This window comes from Salvia splendens, chromosome 10, assembly GCF_004379255.2.
Source record: "Salvia splendens isolate huo1 chromosome 10, SspV2, whole genome shotgun sequence".
Lineage (NCBI taxonomy): Eukaryota > Viridiplantae > Streptophyta > Magnoliopsida > Lamiales > Lamiaceae > Salvia > Salvia splendens.
Window position 1 is genome coordinate 16,462,677 of NC_056041.1, and position 13,299 is coordinate 16,475,975.

General features: G+C 39.1%; 2 protein-coding genes across 2 annotated transcripts; one reads left to right on the forward strand and one right to left on the reverse strand.

The window, feature by feature from the left end:
• The first annotated feature begins 6,571 nt into the window (after positions 1 to 6,571).
• LOC121750087 (nudix hydrolase 16, mitochondrial-like) lies at positions 6,572 to 10,275 on the forward strand. Its single transcript, XM_042144544.1, has 4 exons — positions 6,572 to 7,008; positions 8,262 to 8,376; positions 9,490 to 9,573; positions 9,799 to 10,275. The coding sequence occupies exons 1-4, from the start codon at positions 6,938 to 6,940 to the stop codon at positions 10,069 to 10,071; spliced, it is 543 nt and encodes a 180-aa protein (XP_042000478.1). The 5' UTR covers positions 6,572 to 6,937; the 3' UTR covers positions 10,072 to 10,275.
• A 2,290-nt stretch (positions 10,276 to 12,565) lies between these two features.
• On the reverse strand, positions 12,566 to 12,949 carry LOC121752689. The gene has a single exon (XM_042147795.1). The coding sequence runs from the start codon at positions 12,947 to 12,949 to the stop codon at positions 12,566 to 12,568; it is 384 nt and encodes a 127-aa protein (XP_042003729.1).
• Between the last annotated feature and the right edge of the window lie 350 nt (positions 12,950 to 13,299).

Below are 13,299 nucleotides of genomic sequence, written 5' to 3' on the forward strand. Positions count from 1 at the left end.
GGGATTCGGATTTGAGAAAATGAATATGCTACGGTCATCTACTCGGAACGTAGATCGACGCTATTTCATTTAATTTCACAAAATTAAATGTCTTGTAACATTTATTATTAGTCAAAGTCGTTTGACCAAACACGATTCCAACAATCCCCCACATGAGTGAAAATTGCCAAATGCATATGTATGCATACACAAGCTCAACCCTCAAGAGGCGGACTAGTAGTGCGATGCTTTGAACTATTCCTCCACGGCGTGCACCGAGACAATGATGTTAAAACTTAAACACCTCAATCTCATCCGTTCTCACGTTTTGTGTCCATTTCAGACCTTGGACATCACTTTGGATTCATAAGTGTATTGTTTGAAGCGGTCCCACTTCACACTTACATAGGTGATTCATCGTTAAGTATCTTGCCATACTCGGTCTCCTTGAGAACTTCATCTCAACGAGATCCTTTAGGGATCATTAAAAGTCATAGACTTAACCTCACCACTAGGCAAGTTTTTTTCCACACGCTATTACTCTCTAGGGAATAGATATGAGTGTTCACACGAATTCTCACAGCTTAGTTTTCCCATTGAACCAAGTTCTTGGGATATCCAGTCATCATGGTTGGGTTACCACTACGACAATTCTTTAGTTTGTGGATTTCAAACTCATTCCCTCTAGCAATTTATTCATTTGATCACGATTTAACCCTTTGGTTAGCTGATCCGCTAGATTATCCAATGACTTCACGTAGTCAATTGTCATCACCCCTGTTGTGATAAAATGTCTCGCGGTATTATGTCGTCGACGAATGTGTCGAGACTTACCATCGTACAAGCCACTGTTTGCCCCCAATAGCGGCTTGGCTATCACAGTGAATTAACACTGGAGGCACGGGCTTTGACCAACATGGAATATCTTCAAGGAAGTTTTTAAGCCATTCGGCTTCTTCCGCAGCTTTATCTAAAGCTATGAATTCTGATTCCATGGTGGATCGGGCTATACATGTCTGTTTCGTGGATTTCCACGAGACAACACCACCCCAAATGGTAAAGACATATCCACTTGTCGAAAGTGAGTCTTTGTTATCCGATATCCAGTTTGCATCGCAGTACCCTTCAAGTACCGGGGGGTATCTCGAAAAGTGTAGCTCATGATTTTGAGTATACTTGAGATACCTCAAAACTCTTACAAGAGCTTTCCAATGCTCTTTGCCTGGATTTCTCGTATAACGGATCAACTTGTTCACGGCGCAAGCAATATCAGGTCGAGTGCAATTAGTAAGATACATAATGCATCCAATGACCCGTGCATAATCTTCTTGTGCAACGGGCTCACTCCTGTTCTTGCTCAAGTGAACATTGAGCTCTATAGGCGTTTTAGCCGGGATGCCATCATAGGTGTTAGACCTCTTTAATACTTTCTCAACATAATGAGATTGTGTTAAGGTGATTCCTTCGGATGTTCTTAGAATTTTCATTCCAAGAATTACATCGGCTAGACCCATATCCTTCATGTCGAAGTTTCTCTTTAACATGGCTTTCGTGTTGTTAATTACTTGGGTGTTACTACCCATGATTAACATATCATCAACATAGAGACACACTATAACGTTTCCATTATCAGTATTTTTAATGTAGACACATTTGTTACATTCGTTGATTTTAAATCCATTTGATAACATCTCATTATTAAATTTCAAGTGCCAGTGCAACGGCGCTTGTTTCAATCCATAGAGGGATTTAACCAGTTTGCATATATTTCTCTTGTCCAGGTACTACAAAACCTTCAGGTTGTTCCATATAGATTTCATCTTCAAGGTCACCATTTAGAAACGCAGTCTTAACATCCATTTGATGAATCTCAAGATTGTGTATAGCAGCAATCGCGAGAAGCACTCGAATTGATGTAATCCTCGTTACAGGTGAGTAGGTATCGAAGAAATCGTACCCTTCCTTTTGTTTAAAGCCTTTGACTACAAGTCGAGCAATATACTTGTCCACTGTTCCATCGGCCTTAAACTTTCTTTTAAGGACCCATTTGCATCCTAAAGGTTTAGCCCCTTCAGGTAGATCAACCAGTTTAGCAAAATTGAACAGCTTCTCTCCAATGCAACCCGTCTGGGCCACAGCAAAGGCTACTTTTATCGATGTTGGTTCTTCATCCAACATAAATGCAATATAGTCAGGATCAAATGTCTTTGGTGTTCTGACCCTGCTACCACGTCTTAGTACCGCATCGTTTGGATCAGGCCTCGTTCGTTTGCGCGATTCTGGCTCTTCATCCACTGATTTAGAACTAGTGGTTTCATCCTCAATTCTCGTCTCAGAATTGGATGCAACATTTTTCTTGTCTTTGCGAGGAAATATATTTTTCAAGAAATACTACATTTCTTGACTCGATTGTTGTTCCTACGGTCGCAGTTGGTATTTCAGACTTGTAGACAACAAATCGATAAGCACTACTATTAAGTGCATACCCAATAAAGATGCAATCAACCTTGTTAGGACCGATTGTAACTTCTTTCGGCGGAGGAACCATCACCTTTGTCAAAGACCCCCACACTTTGAGGTATTTGTAGGACGACTTTCTTCTCTTCCTCAACTCATAAGGAGTAACATCCTTACTTTTGAGTGAGATTTTGTTTAGGATGTAGTTGGCTGTCAAAACAGTTTCCCCCCACATGTTCTGGGGCATCCCTGAACTAATCAGTAACGCATTCATCATCTTTTTAAAAGTTCGATTCTTGTGTTCTGCAACACGATTAGATTGTGGTGAATATGGAGCAGTCGTTTGATGAATTATACCACTTGCGTTGCATAATTTCCCAAACAGGGCTACGTATTTACCTCCTCTATCACTTCGAATCATTTTGATTTTACATCCAAGTTGATTCTCGACTTCGTTCTTATAATTTTTGAACGCTTCTATTACTTCGTCTTTACTTCTTAAAAGATAGACATAACAATATCTTGTGCAATCATCTATGAATGTGATAAAGTATTTTTTACCACCTCTCGTTTGCACCAATTTTAAGTAACATACGTCCGTGTAAATTAATTCAAGGGGTTTTGTGTTCCGTTCAACTGAATGAAACGGTAACTTAGTCATTTTCGCCTCAAGACAAATCTCTCATTTGTTTGGGTATTGACTTCATTTGTCTTTAGTAAATCCAAGTTTACTAACCGTTTGATAGCATTAGGATTTACATGTCCTAATCAATAATTCCACAGATAGGAGGAAGATTATCATTTTCATTATTAGCTAATGGCTTTTCAAACACGGCGAATAGCCGATACACTTAGTTTAAAAAAGACCATCGGTTAAATAACATTTTCCGATGGATTTTCCAAACTTATACACAAAGAATTTATCACACTCAAATACAAGTTAAAACCCCTATTTACAAGTATTGATCCAGAAACTATGTTCTTGCGTATGTCCGGAACATGTAGTGCTTTCTTAGAGTGATTGTCACGTCGGACGTCATCTTGAGGACCACATCTCTAAAGTCGACACATTTGGACGAGGGTTGGTTCCCCATGTTGAGCTTCCTCCCCTCAACAGTCTTGTAAGTGTAGAACTTACTTCTATCGGCACACACGTGGGCAGTGACGCCCGTGTTGATATACTAACCACCTTTGTTCTCGACGTGGTTAACTTCTCAGTTACCACGGCGGCTATGTTGCCTTTGGCATGTTTGATAAATTTGGCTCCACCAAGCTTCTTGGTTGGTGGCCTCATCTTTCTCCCGACATCTGGACGGGTGCCAAATGTCTCCCGACATCTCTCATGGAATGGACAGGGCCAAATGTCTCCCGACATTTTTTCAAGACACGGACGGGTGTCAAACGTCTCCCGATATTTTCTAAGGGACCGACGTGTGTCAAATGTCTCCCGACATTTGCTAAGGCACGAACGGGAGCCAAATGTCTTCCCATGTCTCCCGATGAACGGGAGACTGACGAGTGCAAAATTTGCTCCCGACATCTCCTAAGAGACAGACGTGTGCAAAATTTCTCCTGACATCTCACATAGGATGTAAGGGTGCAAAACGTCTACTGACATTTCCTAAGGCACGGATGAGAGCCCATGTCCTCCCGACGAAAAGGAGACCGATGTGTGTCATACGTCTCCCGAAATATTCTAAGGCACTAACGGGAGCGAAATGTCTCCCCATGTCTCCCGATGTTTTGAAGGCACGGACGGGAGTCGAATGTCCGTCATCTCTCCCGACGAACGGGAGAAGTCCCTTGGGACCAATGTGTGCCAAATGTCTTCGAATATTTTCTAAGGCACGGACGGGAGCAAAACGTCTCCCGTGTCTCCCGACGAACGGGAGACGTCCCTTGAGAGCAATGGGACACGCCCAACGACCCTATCCATGGGAATGACGGGAGACGTCCCATAGGACTTCCCTGTCATTGACCATTCACGAGGTCTCTCCCCCACATTGGAGTCAGTCGTGTTGATCCCAAAGTCATAAACTCTCGTGTTGGACCCGACGGTCCCAACACTCAATCCATTAGCGGATTCTATGGAGCCACTTAACGTGGAACCACTAGTTCTCGTGTTGGCCTCTAAGGCCCCAACACACGTGTTGATCCCGAAGGCCTCAACACTTGATCCATTGGAGGATCTCACGAAACCACTAACAGTGGAAACATCATTTAGCGTGTTGGTCCGAAGGCCCCAACACCTGTGTTGACCCCGAAGGGCCTAACACCCGATCCAATCAAGGATCTTTCGGAACCACTTAGTGTGGAACCATCGGTGCCACTCAAGGTGGATGCACCGGTCGACCCAAATGGGTTAGTAAGCGCTCAAGGCGCTTAGGTAATCAAGGGTAATGATGTGGACTCGACGGGAGTCGTGGTCATGGCGGAGACCCAGCAGGGAACAGTGGGCACATCGGTGTTGGAGTCAGGGAAAGCGGCGACGGAGAACGTAGCAACGTGATCCATTTCCATGCTAAGGTATTAGTTTCGAAAGTTTTAGCTTTTATTTAAAGTCCAAACTCCTTCTTCAACGGTAAGTATATCTCGTCTTGAGATTGTTGGTTGAAAAATGACTGTGATACAAAGATATACTAACCGGCGAAATACAACCCAATGAAGAATGTAGAAATTAAACGGAAGTAAACTTAATTGAAATTACAAAGAAGAATTCGAAACAATAAACCGTAAAGATGTAAGCCGAGTCGACGAGTCCTCTTTCCGCTAGACGAGATACGCTCCGGTAGTGCTCTCGGTTTGGCGTGTCGTCCCCAAAGATGAAACGACTTCGTCTCTGAAGTAGCAGCACCGCTAGCAGCAGAGCTCCGGCGAACGGGAGTAAGGCGGGGCAGAGCTTCGACAAGAAGATTATGCAGAGAGGGAGAGAGCATGTATGCAAGAATGCTTGAGTTTGTTGTCTTTTGAATGCAATGGATGCATGCCTATTTATAGGCCAAGTCCAATCGCAGGGGTTGCTGGAGTCAACAGACATAATGTCTGTCATCATGGCCATTGACTGTAACCACTGGGGGTTACTGATTGGTGCACTAGCCGTTGGGAGCTGAAGAGACACGATGCATCTGGACACACTACACGACGTGATACACCATGGACCGTCGGGGTCCATCGGGGACCTTTTGTCTCCCGTTATGCGTCGGGGTCCAGCGGAGACCTGACGTGAACCAGGACCACCATGAGTCGGGGTCCGTCGGGGATAGCGTGGAGTTTGAGATGGTCTAAAAGGAACAAGCGGGGCTTGAACCACGCTCAACGACCACAGGTTGCGGTGCGTGGCTCGCGGAGGCGCGCGGGTGTGCGCGCGTGTGGGCTCTGTCACCCATCTTATTTCACGATAATTATTATACATAATAATTCATCTTATTAAATACTTCATCAAAGAAGTTTATCATCCACGATGTGAGATAATTAACACTTAGTTAATTAATTCCTTTATTTTTTTCATAGCTCATTTCTACCTTTATTGTGACTAACTTTAATATATTATTTCTCACTTACCGGGAATCGGATTTGAGAAAATGAATATGCTACGGTCATCTACTCGGAACGTAGATCGACAGTATTGCATTTAATTTCACAAAATTAAATGTCTTGTAACATTTATTATTAGTCAAAGTCATATGACCAAGCACGATTCCAACAATTAACACCCTACCCTTTTCTATTTCGATTTCTTTTTAGGGATAATTTCCATGTACCTAATTTTGAGCATTTTTTTATAAAATGCTGTCGATTAGTGTTTTTATTTGAATATTTTATGAAAAGATTGAAAATAGAAATTGATTTATGACCCGGACATTTCACTCTACAAAATGATGAGACTGTTTGCCAAAATGACGAGACTGTAAGTGATTAACTCATGATAGGTGAGAAAATTAAAGTAAGACTCATATTTTAATGCTACCATTTTTACTAAAACTGAAGTACCACTTTAAATAAATAAATAAATAAATATAGAAATTCACAAGCTAAATAAAGAAACAGAGAGAAAAAATATGTGGACACATACACTATACATACAGAGTGGAGAGTGGAGTGTATCTATCTATTCCAGACTTTTTCTGATTAATTTGGAATCAATTTTGTAACCGACCTTTCTTGAATTTGGACGCACTCGCATCAAGATTGACTCAAAAATTATTTCCTCAAAAACATTTCCTTTTCTGTCTCTGCACTTCCACCATTAACCAACGCTAAAAAAAATTGATTTTTTCGAACCCTTGATGAAATAATGCGAAAAAACTTTATTGGGTTGAAAATGAGTGAAGAAAGAGGAGTAATGCAGATATTTTAGAGCCCAATTTGAGTAATGATTATTGCTTCGTTTTCATCAATCGAGAGGGCAGCTTCTGATTCGTATATACAGATACAGGGCCATATATACACACACACACTTAATTTTAGGTATTTCCGATCATTTGTTCCCTTTCTGGATTAGATGTCTGAATTGGTGGCTCGAACTGGTCGGCAGCAGCAGCGTTACGAGGATGGTTACCGTCTCATTGCTGGGTATCTCTTTCTCTTCAATTTTTCAATTTGTGTATTTAAAATTTTTAATTTTGATGAGGCGTGCATATTTGCTTGCATGAAGGATTATGCTAAACGTTTCCAATTGGGGAATGTGGAGAAATTTGAGCTAGTTTTGTTAACTGAGGAATGTGTGATTTTTTTTGTTTGGGATCTTGTTGCTTGGATCATTTTAGATGGTTGTGGCTGCTAGGTTTTGCTTGATTAGAATGAAATGTGCAATCTTTGATGAAATGGCATGTGAATGTTGTTTCTGAGTTGGCCTGATTACTGGATATTTTCTTTCTCCCTGTTGGTAATGGTGCTGGGGAACTTGTAGTGAAATCAGTTATAGTCATCCCCTTTGTGTGGTTTTTAGATTCTTGTTTTTCTTCCTTTTGTTACTTGGGGCTTCTTTTGCCAATTGATTCGATTTTTGGGTGTTCTGCAACTAAGTGTTTTCTGATCGCTTGAGAAAAAGCTCTCAAGTTTTGATTTTAGCTTCCATACTGGTTTTGTGCCTCATTCTTGTCTAGGTTCACAGGGGAATACTTTCAATGAATATTTTCCTCATTCCTCCGTAAACTTATGGGGGGACATAAATAGCATATAAGTCTTTCCAACCTCAGAAATCTTTATGATTCAAGATACCATGCTTCTCCTCTCTATAATGGTTCAAACATGTCTACAGTTTTTACAGAGTCGGCCGCTTTATATGCTAGTGTTCACTGTTCACTGACCATTTGTTTCTTCCATAAACTTGACTATTACAATCTGTTATTAGCGCTGGTTTCTTTTTCCTGAGAGATGATTTCTCTTCAGGAGCAGTAAAACATGAATTTTTCCTGCTTATATGGCAAATCTTGAATTGGAAAAGTTTGACATTCTTCTCCTGTTTCTATGGGCTGAGAAGTGAAGTAGGAAAAGTGGATGCTTTCTGTGGTTTTTACTGTTTAAGCATTTTATCAGTCTCTATGGTTAGCAAAAAATCTGATAATCAGAAGATTGTGGGGGATCTCTGGAGGAAGTTTAGGTAAGATCCGATTCTGGATTTCTTGGTGGGTTTTGACTTCTAGAGATTTTGAAACATTCATATGGCCTCGTTTGGAGTCTTGTTCCGAAGTTCGTATGTTTGTCTTCTGGGATCCCTTGTCTCCGTGTACCTTGTTACTTGATCTAATAAATTTGTTTTGTTTGTTTATTTAAAAAGCATTCACCATATTGTATCTTTGCTGATCAGAAGTGTGATTTCCCAGGTGTATTCCCTTCAGACATAGGACTATGAAAGATGATAATGGTGGCACAAATGAGAATATAGTCGAAGTATTAATGATCAACTCGACTGGTGGACCTGGTCTTTTGTTTCCAAAGGTTGGATCTTTGAACTATGTCACTGGCACACTGCATAAAGCATGTTTTTTTTCTGTTCACTGCTACGCTGTTGGTTGCAGTGTCATGTTGTTGCTGATAAAATGAGATAAGATATAGATCATGCATTACCATCGCTAGGAAGCATCTTCTGATAAATGTTTTAAACTAGAAAGTTTGCTGTACCTGTGGCTTTTAAGGTTTAGCTAAGGCGTAAAGGAAGATGGGAACTGGATAAGACAAATTAAGTACATAGTGTTGATTTTTGATGATAACTGAAGTTAGGCAAGCTCCAGTAATTTTTTTAATGCTTTCGGACTTCGTAACGGTGGTTAGTAATACAATTGTTTTCTCCCTCAGTACCTAAATTTCCCTCGTAGAAATAGACAACCTGTTCTTATCTCTCTAATCTGTCAATTTTGACCCGTCAGGAAAGGCTCACTTTTTCAAATACTGATAGGGTGGCCATTCTCTTACTATCTTTTCAAGTTTGTATTCAGTTTTTTCCATCTTTCAGAAGTTACAAGCTCCTATTTATAGCAAAACTCGAGTTTTCGAGTAAACTATTTCAGGGTTGCACTCATTTTCCATACAAAACAACAATGAGGCGTTTCTTGAACATTCCACTCCCTTGTTCTACACCTATTTGAACGTTGGGGATTTTCTAATGACTCCTCGAGCTAATCTTTCCTTTTATTAGAACAATAGTGCTGACAGAGTGATACTCATGTTCTTCATTTTATCTTTGTCAGTGGTATAACATCATTTCCCTCAGTAATTATCTCATTCTAGAAAGTACAGCAATTCTTAGCTTAGGCTATCTATGTTGTTAGACATGCGATAGTTAAACTTGAAGGTTAATATTTGATTGGATGTGTTTATGGTTTTAGTGTGCTTAGATATATGACAGAGGTCACATATGACATTTTTATGACTTAAACTAAAGAAGTCTTGTTTAGTTATGGTTGAGTGATACGTGGTGATATACACAACTTTGAATTTGGATGACATATGTTTGTCATATGAGATGAATGCAACAAAATGATGGTTATTTTGAGCAATTAATCCTTATATTATTAATGCCCTGCCTTTTCTTTCTACTGTCATTTTCTGTAGGGTGGGTGGGAGAATGATGAAACGGCTGAGGAGGCCGCTGAGAGGGAAGCCATGGAAGAGGCTGGAGTTCGAGGCGATCTAGTGGTAAAATATTATGTGATGCGCCTATTTCTTTGTTGTTTGCTCAATTGCATTCCTATGACTTAGTTTTATATCAAAACCTGCCTAATTTAAGCAAACTAGCACGTTGATCGAACGAAGAAGTGCATTTGTGTAATTTAATTATGAACTATACCTTAAATGAAAGCTAAGAACACTGTCATCTGCTGTGGAGTCTACACGTCTCTCTCATGCTTGTTCTTTTGTCAGCATTTTCTTGGTTGCTACTCTTTCAAGAGCAAAACACTCCAGGATGAATACAGCCCAGAAGGGCTGTGTCGAGCAGCTATGTATGCCTTGCACGTGAAGGAGGAACTCGACTCGTGGCCCGAGAAGAGCCATCGGCAGAGGAGCTGGCTAACCGTCGGGGAAGCGATCGGATGCTGCAGGCATGCGTGGATGCGGGAGGCGCTCGAGAAAGGTTTCTCAAAGTGGTGTGATGATGGCATGATCCACACTTTGCCAAGAAAGGGGTCAAGTTGACATTTTTAACATTGAATCTTTAGTTAGAACAATTATCTAGCTGTTTATGCTGATTCTTGGTGCCTGTTTGCGCTCTCTCTCTCTCTCACACACACACACACACATTTTAAAATTCCCTTAATTTGGAGAACGTAGGAACTTTGAGAGTAAGATGCAAATAGATTGTGATGTTTTTTAGGTGTAAAGGGATTTCGTATTGGGTTATCTGAAATGATCTTTTAAAATAATTAGGAGCTAATTTAAACTATTGATCACGTACAAAGTACTTATGTCATAAAAAAACTATAAAGAATCAAATACTATATACACATACTGATAAAAGAACAACATTAGTTATGAAATAAATTTGGAAAGGGAAAGAAACAGCCCAATTATTTGTATTGGAAGAGTTTTGGGGACCCTAATAAATAAAATGACAACTCTGTTATACATTCTATGATTAATCTTCTATTTAATAAAATGCAATTATTTCATTGATGAAATAAATGAACATACATCCAAATTGATGACTCAGCCATGTGAGCATCAGGGAAAAAACGTGATGTGGAACTTCATGCTTCTAATCTTTTTCTCGTTTCTACAAGAAAAAGTTTGATACTATTAAAATTTTGAAGATCATGTCATATAGTGCTAAAGTTGGAGACACGTGTATCATAAGAAAAATATTACTCACTCTTATTCCAAAACATAATCTCTCTTTTGCCATTTTGATACAGTCTCATAAAATTAGTTTGTTTTCTTTTTGAAAAATTTCACTATACATTGCACACTAACACAATAATTCAATCAATTTTTTTTCTCTTTCATATTTTGTCAATTTTAATTCAACAGGCTAGTACTATGAAAATTGCTTTCCAAGAAAGCTAAGGTCGTGTTTTTTTACCTAGATGAATTCTCATTTCTGAAAGTTTGATAAGAAAATGTGACCGTCTACGTTTTATATCTTTTCATGGTCGATATGGAACCTTCGGAACATGGTGATTTTCTAGAAACTCAACCCCAGTTAGAATAAGGAAAAGAAGCGTCTATTTTGATGGCTTGGTATGTGGATTAGAGGTTGGTGTTCGATGTTTTCTTTTTCACCTAAACGGGTTGTATATGATTTTATCAACATTAGAAGGTGAAAAGAACCAAAGAATCCAAGAAAAAGCACACCTTAGTGATGGAGGTGCCATGGTACGTTTTCACTCTCACCTTTTTTTTGGGTAATGCAGATGCTTTTGTTTCGGTCTTGGTTTCTCGTTTTGTGTTATTTTTTGCTGTCTTTGGCTTTTTGTTGTTCTTGTTGGAGGGACATCTTTTTATGGCACGTGTTTGTTGCTGCTCTCTCTGATTTCTGCTTAGGTCTTTGTTTTTGTGAGGTTTGTGGCCTTGTGGGGGTGTTTGTGACAGCCCCAAGCTTATGCTTTTCTTAGTTTTCTTTTGGTGTGGTCTCTGGTTCGTTTATACTTTTGGACTTTTAACTCGCCAACGTTTCATGGTTTGAGCATGCTTCGTTCTTATACATAAAAAGAAGGAAAATGCTTAAAAAGCTATTACCATTACGTACAAAAAATAGATTATGTATTTGATGACTTGGCCAAACTATCGTTATTTTTTATGCTGCATATAATAACATCTGGTTTTCAATCCCAATATAATCATATACTATATATATCTTTTAAATTATTATGTCAAATAAACAAACACACACACACTAATATTTGAGTGATTGGAACACTTCCGATTTTTAATTGGAGAAGAAGCTCCCTACCTACAGATTGCACTTGTCTGTTGTTTCATGTAAGTTATGGAAAATAAGCCAAAGTAAAACTGATTATTGTGATTATCATTATTTCAAAAAATAATCGCACACAAACGTCTTTATCTTGACTAAATTCTGCGTGACTTCCTAAAAGATGTGAAAATTGATATACCACCAGTTATCCATAAAAAATGAGTCACAAGAAAAAGATGGACATAAATTGTACTCCTGCTTGGATAAATAAGATAAAAGATTACTCCATTTCTGTGCACGCATCTTCCATTAGTTAGAAATAATCTCTTCAAAGTTCACAGCTCTATTGGTTTTGGATCCCTTCACTGACTTCACTCAATTAATCATAAATCAAAACATTCATCAAAATCCAAACCCATATATATATCAACAACTTATTTGCTGTTTCCTGGTAAAAGACTAACAACCCTTATACTATTATGATTAATACATTAATATGCGGAATTTGATTTGATGCTTGTAAAAAAATTTTGAGTTGATGAACCTACATTTATGAATATGACTATTGTTTACACGATGAAATTGTTTTATTTTATGTGATTGCACTATTAACAAAATATCTTGTGAGCTTAAAATAAATGAATTAGGTTGAAAACAGGGTTTAGCTATGAAAATTAACCTCTAAATTACACTACAACCAAAGCTAATCAACAAGAAATTCAAGTGGAAACTCCAATAGAACACTTAAATATCAAAATTAAATAAATCAAGAAATAATTACATCGCATCTAGATTTTGAAGGAAATCAAATAGGTCTGGGGAAATCCCCTCAACCATCATCGGCGAAGCAACCTCATCGTAGCCCGACACCGCGGATCTGACAGCCGCGAGGTCGGACTCCTCCCATTCAACCACTTTACCACTAAACTGCCCCAACTTTGAGACTTGTCCCTCCTCCGAGGCTGCATGAACATTGTCCTCCGCTGCGGCCGCCTTCACCGCCTCCACGTCAGCATCTTGGCCGGTGAGTTCTTGCACGAGTGACCGGAACTCCAAGGCACTAGCCTCGAACTTGATAGGGTTTGTGATGTACACAACCTTAAGTGGCTGTCTTTTCTTTATTTTTGGGCTCTTGTTTGTCTTTTTTGGGATTCTTTCCATTTTTTTCTGAAATTGGTGACTTGAGAGGAGGAAATGAAGTGGGGTTTGTTTATATATATAGAAAACCTAGAAATGAAGTCAAGAAGACTTGCCTATCCTCATTTACTTCTTTTTCTCAAGTTTCTTGAAGAAGAAAGTGATGTCTTATAGTACTATTATTTATATATAACACATGATATTGAAATACTAGTATTTGCATCCAAATTACTCTGCCGACATGTCATGTATAGTATTGAAATAGTATTTGCATCCAAATTTTCAATATTATGTGACGTATAAATAGCTGTTATAATGGCATTAAATGCCCTAGTACAATTTTTATTAAACCGTTTAGGTCCGTGAGTCTGCTT